The 17,165-nt window shown below is 39.4% G+C and overlaps 1 protein-coding gene across 1 annotated transcript in view; it reads left to right on the top strand.

Moving 5' to 3' along the window:
• Nucleotides 1-17,165, top strand: part of LOC149022023 (acetolactate synthase small subunit 1, chloroplastic-like) — a 46,690-nt gene that overhangs the window by 2,386 nt on the left and 27,139 nt on the right. The window contains exons 2-3 of the mRNA XM_089150221.1: nucleotides 425-638; nucleotides 11,689-11,772. Coding sequence (XP_089006347.1) covers nucleotides 425-638; nucleotides 11,689-11,772 — 298 coding nt within the window. The remainder of the gene's footprint in view (nucleotides 1-424; nucleotides 639-11,688; nucleotides 11,773-17,165) is intronic.

The raw sequence follows: 17,165 nt of genomic DNA on the forward strand, positions 1-17,165 counted from the left end.
CCAGGTTTTAATCTGGCATTCCACATTCCTTGCATATGAATAACGGACACATGCATAGGTTGCTCAACATCAGTAAGTCACTCACCTAGGGGCAGCTATTCAAGGAGTCATTCTAAAATTGAGAGTTCAACTACAGATGTGTAAGTTAGCTGAAGGTGACACCAGTCTGTCCACCCCTAGGTGCATCTATTGAGGATATCATACTGCAGTTGAAGAGGCAACCAGTCAAACAACTCGTAGGGATTTACTATGTGGACCTCTTGACTCCATTCGTTCTCTAGATGCTTTTATCATTTCATGTGATATCTATGTTATTTATTATCGAACCCATCTATCTAATTGAGTCAGTACCTGCAGAAAATTTTCATTGTCCTGCATCTTGCTTATGAAGTTCCAACATTGGGCCTTGTATTTATTAATGCAGGGTAAAACGCCACACGATATCTGTATTTGTTGGGGACGAAAGTGGAATGATAAATCGAATTGCAGGGGTCTTTGCTAGAAGGGGGTATAACATTGAGTCCCTTGCTGTTGGTTTAAACGAGGACAAGGCTCTCTTCACAATAGTTGTATCAGGAACTGAACGGGTATTGCAGCAAGTTGTGGAGCAACTTAATAAGCTTGTAAATGTTATAAAGGTTATGATCCCTCCTGTGAATTCATGTTTTCAGTTTCATAGTTTATATTCCTCTTCTTCTAGTTTTTGCATTTTACAGGAATCACCTCACAAAAAAAATATGTTTTTAAATAAAAAAAAATTGAAAATGCTGTATTGGAATTTTGGAAACAACTTCCAATTTAATTTTGGGTCTCTTGCCAAAAGAGGTCAATTTTCCTTGGTCAATAATTATATTTGCCACCGATTGAAGATGTGATGTAGCCTCTGAATGAGGTCTAATCCAAAATCTCAATTAGATATAACACCAGGAACAGTTTTTGATGGTCCAAGATTGGTTTGTGTTGACGAACTACCTTAGTTGGCAAGATCTCCACAAAATTGTCCATGACCTCTTGAGGAGGATTTTCCACAATCAACCACAAAAGCAGAGTTCTCCTTAGGGTAAGAGTTGAGGATTTAGAAGAGGTAGGAACCAGCTGATTCAATCAAGAGAAGATTTCACTGAGTAAGGGCACCTTCTCTCCAGTAAGTAATTGACTTTTGACTGTCTAATAATCAGGAGAAGTCGAACAAAAAAATTGCATAAAATTCGGTCTGTTGCTCCTTCAGTTTTTAAAGGTCAGTGGTGATGGGATGGTAAACCTGTAGTTCCTTAATATAACCCTTAAAAGTACTGAAATGATCATTCAAAGATTTGTCCCCTTGAGATGAATGAAAAATCATTTCATTCAATGCATAGTTATGAAATATTCTCTGAGGTTGGGAGTAGCTTTCATGGAGGTCTTCCCACACTCCCTTAGCTAAAGTATGAAACATTACATTGGCAGCAATTGAGTCAATACAATAGCACAACCAAACTTTGACAACAGATTCTCTCATCCATTCATCATGAGCAGCCACAGATTTGGGATCCTTATGGTCAGGTGTAGCTGTGTAGGTCGAGCTTTCTTGATATATTTAAGTTTGCCCCTGGCTTGGATATAGGCTTCAACAGCCTGAGCCTGTAACAAATAGTTAGAGACACCACTCAGCTTAATTGTGGTGATCCGTACTTGTAGAGTATCGATATGTTCAGGTTCAGCCATAACATGGCAGGGGTTTTTTGAGGTGCAGATCAGCAGCAACACGAGGCACTATAGAACCAGCAGGATTTAACAGCAACAGGCTGATCTAAACAAAGTATTATAAAAGGAACAGAGACAAGCAAGGGACGAAAAGCAGCAATCAGCAGAACATGTTAACAGTAGTATGGTTTCAACACCCAGCTGAAAAGAAAATATACCAAGGTACCGCAAAACTTCAGAGTCAACTAGGGACTTTACACAGGTAAGGAAATAGCATTAGACTTCGTAAATCAGTCAAAAAACAGCAGTAAGTCTTGCCAAAAAAAGGTAACAGCACATCACTCACATAGGGACTTTACTAGAATGATCAACAGAGATCCAGGGGCAGCAAGGGCATCTCCCGGCGTCGCATTCAATCAGTGGAGGAGGACTCAGTAGAAGAACCAATACCCAGAAACATATGAAGTAACTGACTGTAATATGGCTTTGCATTGAATAGTCCCTAAGAGTAGTAGATAAACTGCTGATCTACTGCTGCAGAAGTGCAGGCTTCAAATGGTCTTCAAAAAATATACTCCATTGCAGATAGTTAAGTACTGAAAAAATGGTCGATCCCTCTATATCGTACTGGTCTAATTAGGCATTACTTGGTAGTAGGGTAGGAAAAGAAGGAGTTAAAAAGGATACTCTCAAAACTGCAGTTTCAGAAACTGAGACAGGATCAGATTGAATGCTTGGATTCCATGTAGCAGTTCCTGCAACTGAGGAATTCAGAATAGCAGGAAGAAGGAGAAGAGAGAGAGAGAGAGAGAGAGAGAAGAAGAAGAAGGGAAAAGAGGGAGATGCAGGTTGCTGGCTCTCCCCTCTTTACTTTATTTGTAATCTTGGTTCAATCTCAGTTTAGGAGTACTTTCCTAAACTGAGTTACAGCAAAAAAAGAAAGTTACATATTGCATAGAATCTCCCAACTCTACAAACAAATAAACTATCCTACGGAGATTACTTGTCAATCAAGTAAGAAGTAAAATGGGAAGTAATGAGAATAAAGGAAAATCAACAAAATAGAAAGTGCCCATATATTATATTAGGAAACTTACACACCTTAGTTGACCAAGATTTTCGTCGTGATCTTGGCCTATTAAGATAGTCTCGTCAACAGTTCGGTTAGGTTATTTTGGTGGGTTTGGTGATTTGGGTTTTGATGGGAAGTTTACCATGGTTGTGGGACTGAGTGTTTAATGAATAGAAGCTTGGTGATCTCAGATGGAAGGTTCTGGTTTGGGTTTAATGATATAACAGGCATCCCATTAGTAAACCGGTCCGGACCGCTTCATCCGATTTTGATATTATCGATCGATTTGGGCAGATATGCAAAAATATTTCTCATTATCACAGTGGATCCTCAAAAAAAGAAAAAAAGAGTTTGTACCAAATAAAGTATATACTTCGACTTTCGTGTGCTAGAACTTTGGCTTGTAAACACAAAAGTACTGTACGCGCTTTTTTGAAAAGATTGGGTTTGGAATTATTAGAAGAATTCTTTACGGAGGAAGAAGAAGTTCTTTCTTTGATCTTCCCAAGAGCCTCTTCTCTTTTGCAGAGGTTATATAGAGAACAGCTTTGGTATTTAGATATTATTCGTATCAATGATTTGGTGAAAATGGTATATTCTGGATGGGGTGGACTAGGGAGAAAACCCTAATTGGATTTGATTGGTGGTCAAATGGATACAGAATAAGGTGAATTGGGATCAAGTGAAGGGTTTACTGGCCAGGTGATGTCCTCCAAGTTTGGAAGGATTCAGATAGCTGGTATGGGAGTTACGTAAATTCTTGATTTATTTTAGTCAAATAATAGATTCCTAAGAATCAGAGCTACGTTTTTAGGTTGGTTGGAATCTGGATTGAAGGTCAGGATAAGGAATGGAATGTGTGCATGAAGTTTGAGAGAATTCTGATAAATGAATTCTGACAATGAAGGTGGGATCAAATGGCATTTCTGAAATTCAGAAATGAAAAAAAGGAAACTAAACCTGTGTAATGTAGGATGAGTTGATGACTGTTGAGGACTGATTCTAAGTTTATTGAAGGTGAAGGTTCACCAATGCACCTTGTAGCTTCTCCTAGGTTTTTAACTACCTAGGCAGCAGCAGCCTTGAATACCTTGAAGCAATATGAATCGCGACGTGATTGTCACTCCACAGTTGCATAGGAGTTGGAATCTTGAAGCTAACTCAGAAGAAGCTGTTGCAACCATAGCATTTCACAGGCTAGATGTGTGATATCTCTGTGTTTTAATTCAGCAATGGAAAGAGCAATAACACTTCAGTTTTTTCTCATCCAGTAAACATAATTTCCCTCTACCGAGGGTACAATCATAGTTTAAAATTTCATGAAATCTCAAAGAAATTTTGCCGAGATTTTGGTGTTTCGGTCCACACCGAAATGAAATATGACTCGAGATAAAGAAGTCAATTTTTCGGTCGAAATTTCACCATAATTGCATTGCAGCAGTCCTTACCCTGATGACACTTTCTTTAAGATGGGTTGGCTTTTTTATGAGGATGATGCTACCTACAAAAGGGTAGTGTCTGACTATAGGGAGCACTATATGGGTTCATGACAAGAGTTGAGTATGTCTACCTTTTGTAGAGGCAGGCCTACGAGGTTGAGACAGTGGAGCCACCACGACGCAAGTGCTATTATTAGGTTATTCATAGGTGTGATGTGTATTGTAAATTTATAATTTGTAATTCATTCATATACTATTATGTTATATACACACTGTTTTAACCGTTGTAGTACTGACTACTTATTTTGATATTTGTACTTGACTACTTGTATAGTGAATTCTAGTTGTCTTTTTTGTTGCATTTTAATGAAGATCTTAGTGTTCTCTTGCATCATTGTTCCAAACTTTCAGTTTTGCTTGCATACAGCTGGGCATATGCCAGTCAAAAACACCACTTTGGGTTTGGTTTTAGGAAAAAATTATACTCCTAGTGTGTTTATTGGCCTCAAATTCAGTTGGACACTGAAAATCAGACTGGAATGACCTAAAAAACCCAATGAAACTTAAGGCCAAAATTTGAAATAAAGATTAAAAAATTGCAGCAAAATTTAGCTGAAATTCGGGAACACTATGGGTACAATACCCAGTAGTTGACCTTCTTTCCATTGGAGATCCAACCTAGTCAGCATTAGAGAGTAACTATTTGGACTAACTGGTAGGAGTGATTTCATGAGCTGAAATTGTTACTAATTGGTCAAAACTCCGGCATCTCCAAAAGCCTTCACCTTCATCTAACATTGACATACTAGTTAGTATAAAATTAATCTTACCAAGATTGCAAGAAAAAAAAAAACTAAAATTAACCTTAACAATGAGTTGTTTTGAAGACAATGCGCTAGCAACTCACTATTCATATGTGGTGGATATTGCAGTTGCCGTTCCCTTCTGTCCTAGATGATCATAAGGAATTTCTTATTGTCCTTTCTATAGATCATCTCCACTTGCATTTTCTTCATGTCAATTGCGGCCCACAAGTGTAGTAAAGTTGGCTTACTTTGTTGATCTGCCAACTTTAGTACTGAATGTATGGGGCCTAAAATCCGTAGGACTTTCTTCAGACTATCCTAGAACTTTTGACTAGAGATGGTGGCTTAAGCTGTTCTACCTGCGTGGGTTGAAGAATCTTCCTAGTTGAACCACTTTGTGGCGCTCTATTTGTGAGCGTTGCTCTTCTTAGCGGCTTTGGAACAACAAGAGCAATCCTTTCCCCAACTAAATGGGGTAGGATCCTTGCCTCTCAATCAGTTCTATTTGAGGCCTAAGCAATTCATATCATTTCGCACCACCTCTTTTAAGGTCATCTTAGGTCTACCCCTAGTTCTTCTAATTCCTTAGATCTTAGCTGCTTTGCCTCTGTTCTAGATTGTGCACCACCAAATTCATCTGGTTCGTCCTCATTTAATCCTGCTTTCCTAGATTAGGCACATCATTTAGACATGCTTCTTCAAACTCCTCCCTAGCTACCCTCTTCTCTCTCCTTTTTGCTATTCCACCCCCCTTAGACGTTGTGACATAGTGAACTTTATCTGTCCTGGAACTTTGGGGCAACGGGTGACATTCTTATCTCCACCAGCTAGATGCTACTCTAATCTAGTGGCCTCACCTCCTCTAGTTAACTACTTACAGTAATTACATTTCGATTTTTATTTTGTGTGCACTCATGGTCGCCTATGCAACCAAGCAATATACCCCATACTTCAATACTTGTAGTTGTACCACAGCAAATGATCATAACAATTTGTTGCCAAGGGTACACACTAATTATTGTAAAAAAACACCACTGGTAGTCTAATACGAACCCAAGTATAAAAGGAAAATGAAGTAGCAGCAAGGGATGAGGGCCAAGTTCCAGGATCAATTAATGAATCAACATGCAAAATTGGGGTTTCTCAAAACCCTATGGCTAGGGTTTTAGGGTTTGAAAAGAGGGTAATTAGTGTTTGGTCATGGTGTAGAGGCTTAGGGTTGATGAAATCTAAAATCTGGGCCTTGAAGCTGTGGTTTCAGATTCAAGTTCCCAGCGTTAGGTTTTAGGAAAACTAGGGTTTCAATTTCTCGGGTTTTTGGTGGAGGTTTAGGGTTGCTACTTGGGGTCAGTTCTAGGGTAGGTGAGGGGACAATGATCCTATAAAGGGAGAGATTTCTATAGTGGGGATTGGGAGTTATATAAATTTGGGTTTTTTTTTTTTTTGGGGGGGGGGGGGGGGTTTGCTGCAACCTAGGAGAGGGGGTGATGTGACCAGCCAGGGACAGCCTAAGAAGGGCCGAAAGAGGGCCCAGGCCCACTAGCAGCCTATGGCAAGCCTAGAGGGGGCTAAACCAACACAGGGGTGTTTTGGTCATTATCCTCCCCTAGTTCGAGTCCTATATAGTTGGAAATAGGTCCAGCTGTTTTTGTGGAGTCCTTTTCTACTTTTCTTTGGTTAGTTAGAGTCCTAGTTTATGAGTTATTTAAGAGTTTTATTGGGAGTTATTTGTTTGAGTCCTAAGTTACCTTATTCACATGTGCTTTTAAGTTAACTTAAAAGTTTAATTAAGCATGCGTGTTTGGTAGATTCCAAATCTAGAGTTGAGGTTTTTAAGTAATTAGATTCGATTTTGAGTGTTCTGGTCATGAGTTGAGATCCTTATCTATTAGGGAAATCCCAACCCAAGTCAGAGTCTCTTTTTGAAGGCTATAGATAGTCCATTAGAGTTGAGGTTTTTCAGTTTTGAGTTAAAGAAAGATTTGAGTGCAGTTGTGGGTGTCCCTAGGTGGGAGGCCTGCGGCTGATTGTGCCGATGTTTTGTGCAATTTTGGAAGTTGTTCTTCTTCAAGGTTTAGCAGTAACCTAATTCAAGCCTCCCTCCAAGTAAGTACAGACCCTCTCCTCCATTGCAACACATCCCAGCCCCTTTCCCTCCCTTCCCAGGCCTAGAAACCCACCCCAACCTCATCGCAAAGATCCCCTCCCCCTTCCCCTTCAATTTCAGCCAGCTCCTTTCCTCTTCCCTTAGGTTGCCTCACCCTTCTGATATTAATCCTGCAGTTTAAGTTATATTCTGTCTCCTGAGTTTTTTGAAATTCATCTTCCTTCTTAAAGGAATTCTGCAGAATTTTCAACTTCCATAAAACCCTAATTTCTAAAATTCAGATCTGAATCACCTTCTACAGCAGAGTTTAGAGCTTCAAGAGTACCCTAAAAACCCTAAATTAATCTCCCTACTTGCTGGATTTCCTGGGCAGTCCTTAAATCTAGGGAAATTACCAAACTAGCCCCAGCCCTAGATTCGGGTTTACATCAGGGGGGTGCTGCTGACTAGGAGAGGGGTTGAAGGGCTAGGGTGCGATGGGGTTGAGGGGGAAAGGGTAGGGATGAGTACTTACTGCTTTTAGTGGTTGAGAGAGAAGATTTTCAGGTGAAAAACGCCAAAACTATAGCAGCTACAGGACCTTCTTGTGCTGGAGAATGACAGAAAGCTTCGCTGAACCTCCAATCCTTTACTGTCCTGCTATAATTTTATTAATCAAAACTGATTTAATTACAAGCATTGGTGATGTATTTATAGCACTTTTTAGACAACCTCTACTAGGATTGAACTTTGAAATATAAACAAGAAAGGGCTTTTGTCTTAAATAGGACTCTTACTTAACTCAACCTAAACTTACTTGAATAGTAAAATAAAAGTAGGACTAGACCCTAATACAATTCCAAATTCAACTAGATCTAATTGGGCTTGACTAGGACATCCAAATTACAAAATTGCCCTCTTTTGGGCCGAACTTCCTGTGCTGCTAAGTAATATTGCAGGGTGTTGGGCTGCAACCCTGGGCCTTCTTTTGTTCATTTATGGACCTTGCTGGCTCGAGTAAGACTGATGTAATCTAGGACCTAGGGCTAAGGGTATTAAGGTAATTTCCCTAGATTTAAGTTCTCCCAGGAAATCCAGCAAATAGGAAGGCTGAACCCGGAGGTTTTAGTGTCTTCAAAATGCTGCTGTAATAGATGTTTCAGATCTGAAATTTGAACTAACAGCCAAAATTAGGGTTATGTTAGGTTTGGATAGGGTTAGGGAAGGGAAGCAACCTTGCTGTCCTGCAGTTGTAGAACAGTAGATGTATGTGCTGCAACTTCAGTACTGGTGTCTATAAGTCTGAATTATAAAGTATGGCCTGAAGTGTGAAAAGGTCCAGATTTTAGCGTTTTAACAATTCTGCAGAATTTCCGAGGAAGTAGATGAAGTGCGGAAACTTTCTAGATTAAGGGATTAGGTTTAATTGGGAACTTAATGATAGGGCTAGGTTTTAGGGTTGGGTGCGACCCCAGGGGAAGGGGAAAGGGGTCCAAAGGGACTGGGGAAGGTGGATCTAACAGGGGGTGCGGCTGCTATCGTAGGACAAAGGGGAAAAGGGGAGGGGCCTACAGTTGCTAGGGGAAGGGGTAGGGCTTGGCTATAACTGAAGGGGAAGGGAGAGGGAGTACTTGCGATAGGGTTGGGTGGTTTTCTAGGGTTGTGCAAGAGGGGAGGGGATTCTACAGTTGCGCAGAGAAGGGGGAAGGGTGGGGAGGGGCTGTGGACAAGACAAGAAGGAAGGCAGGGGAGGTTTGGGGAAGCATTGTACTTACTTGGGGGCTGCGTAGAATGGGTGATGGCTGCTGGTTGAAGGCTTGAAGGCTGCTGTAACTTGACTGCTGTGATTGAATGTTTGAATGCTTGAAGAATGCAATTGATGTTGAATGCTGAAAGCTTAGAGTGCTTCTAATAAATAACCGCAGGGTCCCCCAAAAGAACCTTGCCACACCTTGGCAATAAACACTTAGATTCTTTATTCAATCAAAACTGTAAATTACAATGAACTAATGGGCTATTTATAGCCTTCACCCCAAAAAAAAAAGACTAGCTTGGGTTGGGATTCCCTAATGGATAAGGATCTTGCCCCTTTTGACCAAATCACTTAAAATGGAATCTAATTACTTGAGTTATATAAATAATAACGAGAAAAAGAAATCAATGCCAACACGGCGTAGGTCAGGTAATGTTATCTTACATTTATTTAAATGAATCTCATCGATCATACATAAATAACCTTTTTTTCCCTTTCTAAATATGTTGTATGGAAAATTTAACTTCCATAGAATCATTGGTTGAGCCTCTAAACCAAACATATATTGAACTCAACAACATCTAACATGTATTATAGGTGTTCTACAGAATTGGATTTTGGGGAACAACACTATCTTTTTTGGTAGAAGGGAACAACACTATCACTTTACTTGTGTGGCCTAGTAAACACCTTCAATCAATTTACCTTCCAAGGGCCAACGGGAGCTTGAATGTTGAAGAGATCTTGGAACTTCTTGTAAATACCAAGATTTCATGTCGAGATGTGGAGGATTTGTCAGAACCAGAGCCAAGACCATATGAGATTGTTGAGATCTCCCAAATCTCATCGGAGCAAGTGACTTTAAGTCACTTAAAAGTGTTTTTTGACCAACTCAGGTCACGTTGGTCCATCTTGGACTTGATCAAGTTGGTTGAGTTTTTTCTTTTACCTGCTAGTTTCATCTCGGTTCGTAATTGGTCGAGATTTAGTCAGTATCGACCGAAGTTGAACAATGGCCTCAACTGAATGAGATCAAACAACCAAGATCTCAATCAGATGTAACTCTAGGAAGAGCTTTTGAAATTGATGCTCCAAGATGTGTTTGGTTAGGATGCCTCAGTTGGGTGTAGTGATATTCTGATGGGAAATTTGCTATCATTATAGGATTGGCTATTTAATACATAGTGACTTGGTGATCTCAAATGGGAGGTTTTAGTTTGGGGTTAATGAGAATCGGTTAGGTTTCAGGTGAGAAAGTTAAATTTTGGAAGGTATGGAATAGGGAAAAAACCCTAATGGGCCTTAATAGGTGGTCAAATGGATTAATTATGGGGTGAAATTGGAATTGACTGGGTGGTTTACTGGCTGCGTAATATCCTCCAATTTTGGAATGGCTCTTTTGAAGGCTATGAAGATTCTTGATTTCCAGTCCAAAAGTTAGGGTTTTGGGGCATGATTCACAATAACCACAGCTAGGGTATTCGAGTTGGGTTTGGATATGGATTGAAGGTCAGGGGAGAGGAATGGAATCCGTGCATCGGAGGTTGGGAGAAATCTGATAGCTGAAATCTCATATATGTGACAGTGAAGGTTGGCATCAAATGGGGATTCTTGAATCCAGAAAGATAGGAATTATTGTATTTTTTTTCCTCCTTTGGGGGTGAGGGTATGGTAGGAAGAGGATGGAGGGGGATTTGCTGTACCTGTGTGGTGGGGGGGGGGGGGATGGTTGATGGCTGTGAGGATCGATGCAGTCAGTTGAAGACTTAAGGGAAATGCAGTAATCTATGTGCCTTATAGCTTCTCATAGTTTACCTAGGCAGTGGCTGTTCTGCATTCTCTAGATCCCATGCTAGAATACCTGACAATAATGCAAAACAAATATATTTGATCAAGTGTAATCTTCATTATCCCTCAGTGGGGTTTATAACAAAAGCTGTGATAAGAAATAACAACTAGAGTTGACTGAAAAAACTTGTTCCTACTTAAAAGGGGGATTGTCTAACAAGTTTTCTTAAAGGACATCTTTCCTTACCAACAAGCCTTATTACATTTAAATTAAAATGAAATTACCCTAATGCTCCTCTTTATCATGACTTGAAAATAAATAATGAAATAAGGGAAATTGACTGCTAGGCTGCCTGCTCAGCTCCTGCAGATGTGGATCCTTGGGTCTACATCAAGATGCCTCCCACATTATATGATTCAATATTTTTCTCTGCCACTGAAAACTGAATAAGCTTCTTTGCCATTTCTTTGTCGTGCATGTTCATTAAAAGATACAAGAGTATAGAATAAGTTTTATAGTTACACTTAATTTTTCTGGAAATTGTTTTTGTCACTATTTTTGTTGCTTTTATTACTATTGTCATTATTGTCATTATCAGCTTCATGATCATCATTATCATCAAACTCTTGTCTCTTGTGAATTTTCACTTTCCTGGCATGCATCAACATCGCTGTGCTCTGTTATGTATGACTAGTGGTCTAAATTTCTATTAGGTGATTAAGCCCCATTATTATTATTCTTCCTGCTAAATTGGCTACGGTAAGGGAAAGTTACAAAAAAGTTGTAGCTGTGGAATTTATTTGCATTAGAAGTAAAATGAAGGAATTCAAAATTCTGCTGTAATGCACACTATTTTATCCTCAAAGACTTTTAAGTAAAATAGGAAAGGCAAAAAATATTTATATGAGGTAATATGTTACATATGTGAGTGTGTGTTCCATCCCACTAAGCATTTTTTTGGGGTCAAAATTCACGAAGTCTGTGGGCACATATATATATCCACTTTTCTTTTAATATATCTTTGTTTACTACTAAAAATCTTCTTTATCTGGTGTGCCAGGTGGAAGATCTTTCAAGAGAGCCACAGGTAGAACGTGAACTAATGCTTATAAAACTCAACAGTGAACCGAGCAACCGTGCAGAGGTAACTAGAGACATGGTCATTCCTAAATTTTTTTCCATTAGCTGATGCATTCCAGCACCAAGTTGGCGTATTTTCCTTTGAAATTAATCTAAGGTTGATAGTTAGGCCTTTGTTTAATACGTTTGTGGGGTCATGGGCTTACTTTATGGGCCCAAAAAATTAATGTCTAGGCTAAGTACGAAACTTGGTTAATTAATTAATTTAATTTATCCAATTATGAATAATCCTGTCCAACTTAAGTTATTAAGGCAGAATAGGATTTCCATTATGTGTTAATGTGTTTTAGTTTTAGGTGTCCTAGTCTACGTGAATTAGTTTCTAATTTGAGTTTGAATCCAACTTGGAGTCCAAATCAGATTAGGATCCTAGCATTTTACATATAAATAAGACCCCTTTACTCGATTGGAGAGTAATTTTAAGGAATTAATAGCAAGCTTCCCTTTAGGCACTTTTGTGTGCTTTATTCTGGTCTGTCAATTAGTTTGAATATCCAAGCATTAGGAGTTCTGATTCTGTCGGTCAGTTTGAAGATCCTAACCCTAGGAATTTTTGAAGCATAGTTGTCAAAGCATCCGGGTGTTCTCAACGATTTCAAAGCGACTTTTTTTGGAATCAATAAAGCGGTCGCTTTGTCCGCCAAAGCATTGCTTAGGTGTCTAGGTGAGCGCCTTGGTCGCCAAACCACTGCTTCATTGGCGCTTCTCTTTAAAAATCACTCTTTTTTTTTTTTTTTTTTTTTTTTTGCAATTTCTCTATTTACTTCTTTGAGATTTTGAAATAATACTTCTTTGGTAGACCCAATATCAGTATATCACATCTTTGGTTACCAACAATAAATCCAATATCACATCTCTGTGATTCTAAAATAGCATTTCTTACTTGAGATTCTGATATATTTTTTTTTTTTTTTAAAATTATTTTTTTAATGTTACTTTTCTTGGTTATCAACTGGAAGTGAATGCATAATGCCTAAGTTAATTATTCAGCAGGTGTCTGAGTTACTTTTTGTCTCCCAGGGGTTGTTTAGTTGCTTTGATATTTGGTTGTTAAACTTTGAAGTTTGATTTGTGACTTTGATGTTATATACTTATATTTGAAGTTAATGACTATGTTGCATTTTCCAATCTTATGTATTGATTATATGAAAGAACTTTTCATTAAGTTTGCAAAATGTTTCATACTTAAATGCTTTTGTAACTTTTGATATTTGGATCAAATATAAAAAAATTAACACTAGAACGCTTTGACCACTTGGTCATCGCTCTATTGGCGCTTTGTCGCTTCAGTGCCTTGGAAGCCCTTCATCGCTTTGTCGCTTTGACGACCTTGTTTTGAAATGAGATCAAGCTTGGACTCTTGACAATGGCTGTATAGGACAGCCTTCGACATCCATCCGCAAGCAAAATCCAGCTTCAACGATGCTCTATTCGACTTCCTAAACAGGTGCTACTGGAAGCCTCATTTAGCCCCATCCGTTGCAGCTTTAAATGTCTGTTTTAAACCCTAGAAAACTGGTTGAAATCTCTCTCTCCCACTTTAACCCTAATTCTGCTAGAACTCTGTAACCAGCCATATGTTTCAGCTCATATTTAACCATTTATCACCCTCCATACAGGCAACCTTTGATCCTAGTTTCAGCCCAAACAGACAGCCTAATTCCCAGGTCTGCCCATTCTTGTTCCTATCATCCTATTTCTTTCCCAATCATGAAACCTACTATCTCCTAATCCACCCATTTGAACCCATGGAAATTTGAAAATACATTTTAGGCAATAAAATCTAATCTAAATTTAATTTCATCCAATTCCCTGAGTTTTCATCCCATATCTCATCTACCCCATCTCAACCGAAGATCCCATCAGACCAAACTTAACCACCACTATCCCAATGACCAAACCAAGCGGAACTCAGGGAATTGGCGGACAATTATTTGGAACCAACTGGGAATCACCCTAATTGAAATTTAGGTTTGAGCCTGGAATACAAGTCTAGCCCCAAGGATCTTGGAAGTAACAATCCTACTCGAGTAAGGCTGCATCATTAGTAGTATACTATATAAATGTTTTCATGATTGTTTTGTATTTTTTAATGCCTTTTCTACCTGTAGATTCTATGTGTTTCAGTTTGAGAAACATAACTTAACTTGTCTTTTCCTTCAATCATTTCTTTTCCTCAATTTTTTTTAGTATTCTTTGCCCTTTTGATTTTTTGGGTTTTTTTTTGGTGGGCTGGGGGGGGGGGGTGTGTGTGGAGGGTTTGGGAAGAGGTAAGATGAGAAGCAGGAAGCTTGAACTTAGACCTCCTAGTAGGGTTGGCTTTTACACACCATAGTTTGAGAACATGTTTTTGGAGGCCTACTCTTTGGTCCAAAAATTGAGGTAGTGCAGATCTTTTCTTTGTTTGGTGAAGTCAAACCCCATATTTGGGTGAGAAGCATAAAATTATGTGTCTCGCCTATACCAATATATTACCTAGATATTACCGAGATATGTGAGATATTAACTCACAGGTCTCAGACAAAATGTGTCAGTGAGTTCTCATTTTCATTATATGCCATGAACAGCTTTGGAGTAAGTCTTTGCTAAAATATTAGCTGTTTACTAATATGGAGATCAAAATTCATAAAAGGTCAGGATGAGTGAACATACTTGTATTAAATTACTATATTCAGACATAGTTGTCAGGCGAGTAAATGTCCAAGGTGCCTGTCTCGGAAGCTCAGGTCAAAGCAAAGCGCCCGGACACCAAGGCACTGTCCTGGCAACTAAGCATTGGAAAAACTAAACTTATGTAAGAGACAATGCTTAGTATTGGTAAGGATCACATTTTGAACTAGGTATTGGCAGGGATTCAATTCCTTTTTGTTTTTAATTTTATGAATTGATATAGATCGATATAGTCTAATACAGGTCTGGTACATTCCAATACATTTAATATACAGTTGATAGACATCCTTTAATCCCCCTACAAAATAAAAAGCCATGAGTTAAGACATCAAACTGAGGGCAACCAAAAAGGAGCACAACAGGAAGCAGCTTACAAGAATTTAAAATATGGCTGTTCCTAGGGGAGCCATTACAAGAAATAGTAATAGAGGAACATTTTCCTTTTACATCAAAGGAGATGGATTCCGAAGTTTGATGAAAAGTTCTGGAGTTGAAGGTCCATTTTCTGAGGAGAAACCTCCATCCAAATGTGTTTTGTGGTGGCAACAAAGGCTAATAATCCTATGAGGTCGTAGTTGGAGAAGCCTTGGAAGGTCATGCCACCCAAATCCATTCTCTCTCAAAATGGAGGATTCTTCTTGATCTTGCCAGCATTTAGCAAGGATACCCTTATAGACAGGGGCAGCAAAGGGGCGGGTGAAGAAGAGATGCTTTGAGTCTTCTAGTTCTAGGGCATTCTAGCAGAGAGAGCCATTGGGAGCATAGTTGTCAAGGCGTCGCCTTGGCGTCCGGGCGCTCGTGGAGCCCCTGAGGCGAGCGTCGCCTCACTTGTAACCCATAAGGCGGTCGCCTCAGGCGCCTTGGACCCCTAGGCAACTGCCTTTGTGTATTTAAAAAATAACAATATTTATGATTCCAAATCTAAGGTAGAGAAGGAATTGAAAATTACATTCCGATTGAAAATCAACTAATGGTTGAATACTTATATAGGTGTTACATGGGATCATTGTTACATTAACAAAAAAATTAAAAAAAAAAAAAAAGAAAAATTTGGAGAATTAAAGTCGAGCTGCTCGAATCAAAACCAAAACTTCCCGTAAAGCACTAAAGCCTAAGCTCTTGGCCTCTGGCCCTCTACTACTCTCTTCCTCTCGATTGACAATGGCGACGACGGTGACGACGACGAATGACGACGGCGACGATTTGTTGCAGAACTTGCAGCGACCATTTCCTTTGATCTCTGGCGACTTCTTCTTCTGTTTTCTTTTGTTTTCTTTGTAAAAAGTCTGGTACAAAGTTGCAGCGGCAGCAGCATCTCAGGCGGTGGGAGCAGCACTCCGGCAGTAGCATCTCAGGCGAAGGTTCCGCTGTTGTTTCTTACTTTCTTCTGCTTTCTTCTGCTTCCCCCCCCCCCTAAAAAGTCTGGTACCAATGCTTTTGCAGTTGCAGCGACCCTCAAATCTGAAGTTGCAGCAGCAGCGGCACTCCGGCAGTTCTTGCATCGCAGCGTCGCAGGCAAAGGTTGGCAACTTCAACTTGGCGATGTTGTTTTTCTTCTTTCTTCTGCTTTTCTTTTTCTTCTCTGTTAACAGATTTTGTTAACGCTAATAGCAGTAAACTCCGGGTGATTTTGTTCACCATCTTCTCAGGGGATGATATGTCGCCGGCATTTTTTTTATATTTTATTTTATGTTTTAACCATGTTATAACCTATAACTTATTAAGTATAACTGACTAACTGAGACCAGTTTATTAGCTTATAGTCTACTAATTATAAAAGATATGATAAATTTATAATGAATTAGAGTGTATACACTAAAATTTTCACTTAAAACGTCTCGACCGCCTCAAAAGCGCCTCGGGGGGTGTCTCGTTGACTCATCTCCTCAATTAGCCAAAATCGCCTCGCATCGCCTCGTTGCCGTGACAACTATGGTTGGGAGGGACCTATATGTGACGATGCTAAAGGAAGGCGTGCATAAAAAGGCAAATTCAAGGATACTTTCCAAAAAGTTAATATGTGCCTAGGAATATGGTTCTTGAACTGAACCATATTCTTCCAATTTATATTAGGACTCTAATGAGTTGCTAAGTTAAGTTGGAGGAGAACAGGCTCGAGGAGTTGGGTTGTTGATTTTGTCTCGTGAGGTAAGAGGTCTACTTTGGATGGTGAGGAGCAAATTCCAAAGATCATTCACTGGTGGATGCCTAGAGGAGGAGGATTCCATACTCGAAGAACCTAATATGTCTGCAACCTTGGCCTATTCATGGGTACCACTGCAGTGGTACAGGCATTGAAGCTGATTGAGTGGAAAATGATGCTTCTTGGATGTCAGTGGTTAAGCAATAGGCTAGCGCTCCTACCATTCCCAATCCTAGAGATCATGCCTCGTAAAGCATTAGGTCTGAAAGATAGGATCTTGCACAAAACTAAGAAGCATCTAAAGGAGTGGGGGTAGTCCAATGATGCCCTCTTTTAGATGGTCAAAATATAGCCATTTAACCCAAACACTGTCATTCGAAGCCATCTTCTAGTGGAACTTTTGATTGTGTGCTGAATTTACATCATTGATTCTTTTGAACCCCACTCCTCCAGTTTTTGGGCAACAAACCAAGGACCAGCTTATAAGATGAAGAAATCCATAGACCCCAAAGAAATTAGCTGAAACAAGTGCAGTAGAGATCATGGCCTGTGGCATATTGCTGCCACTTATGCTCTACCTATAA

This window comes from Hakea prostrata, chromosome 3 (assembly GCF_041222555.1).
Source record: "Hakea prostrata isolate BN-2017 chromosome 3, UWA_Hpros_2, whole genome shotgun sequence".
Lineage (NCBI taxonomy): Eukaryota > Viridiplantae > Streptophyta > Magnoliopsida > Proteales > Proteaceae > Hakea > Hakea prostrata.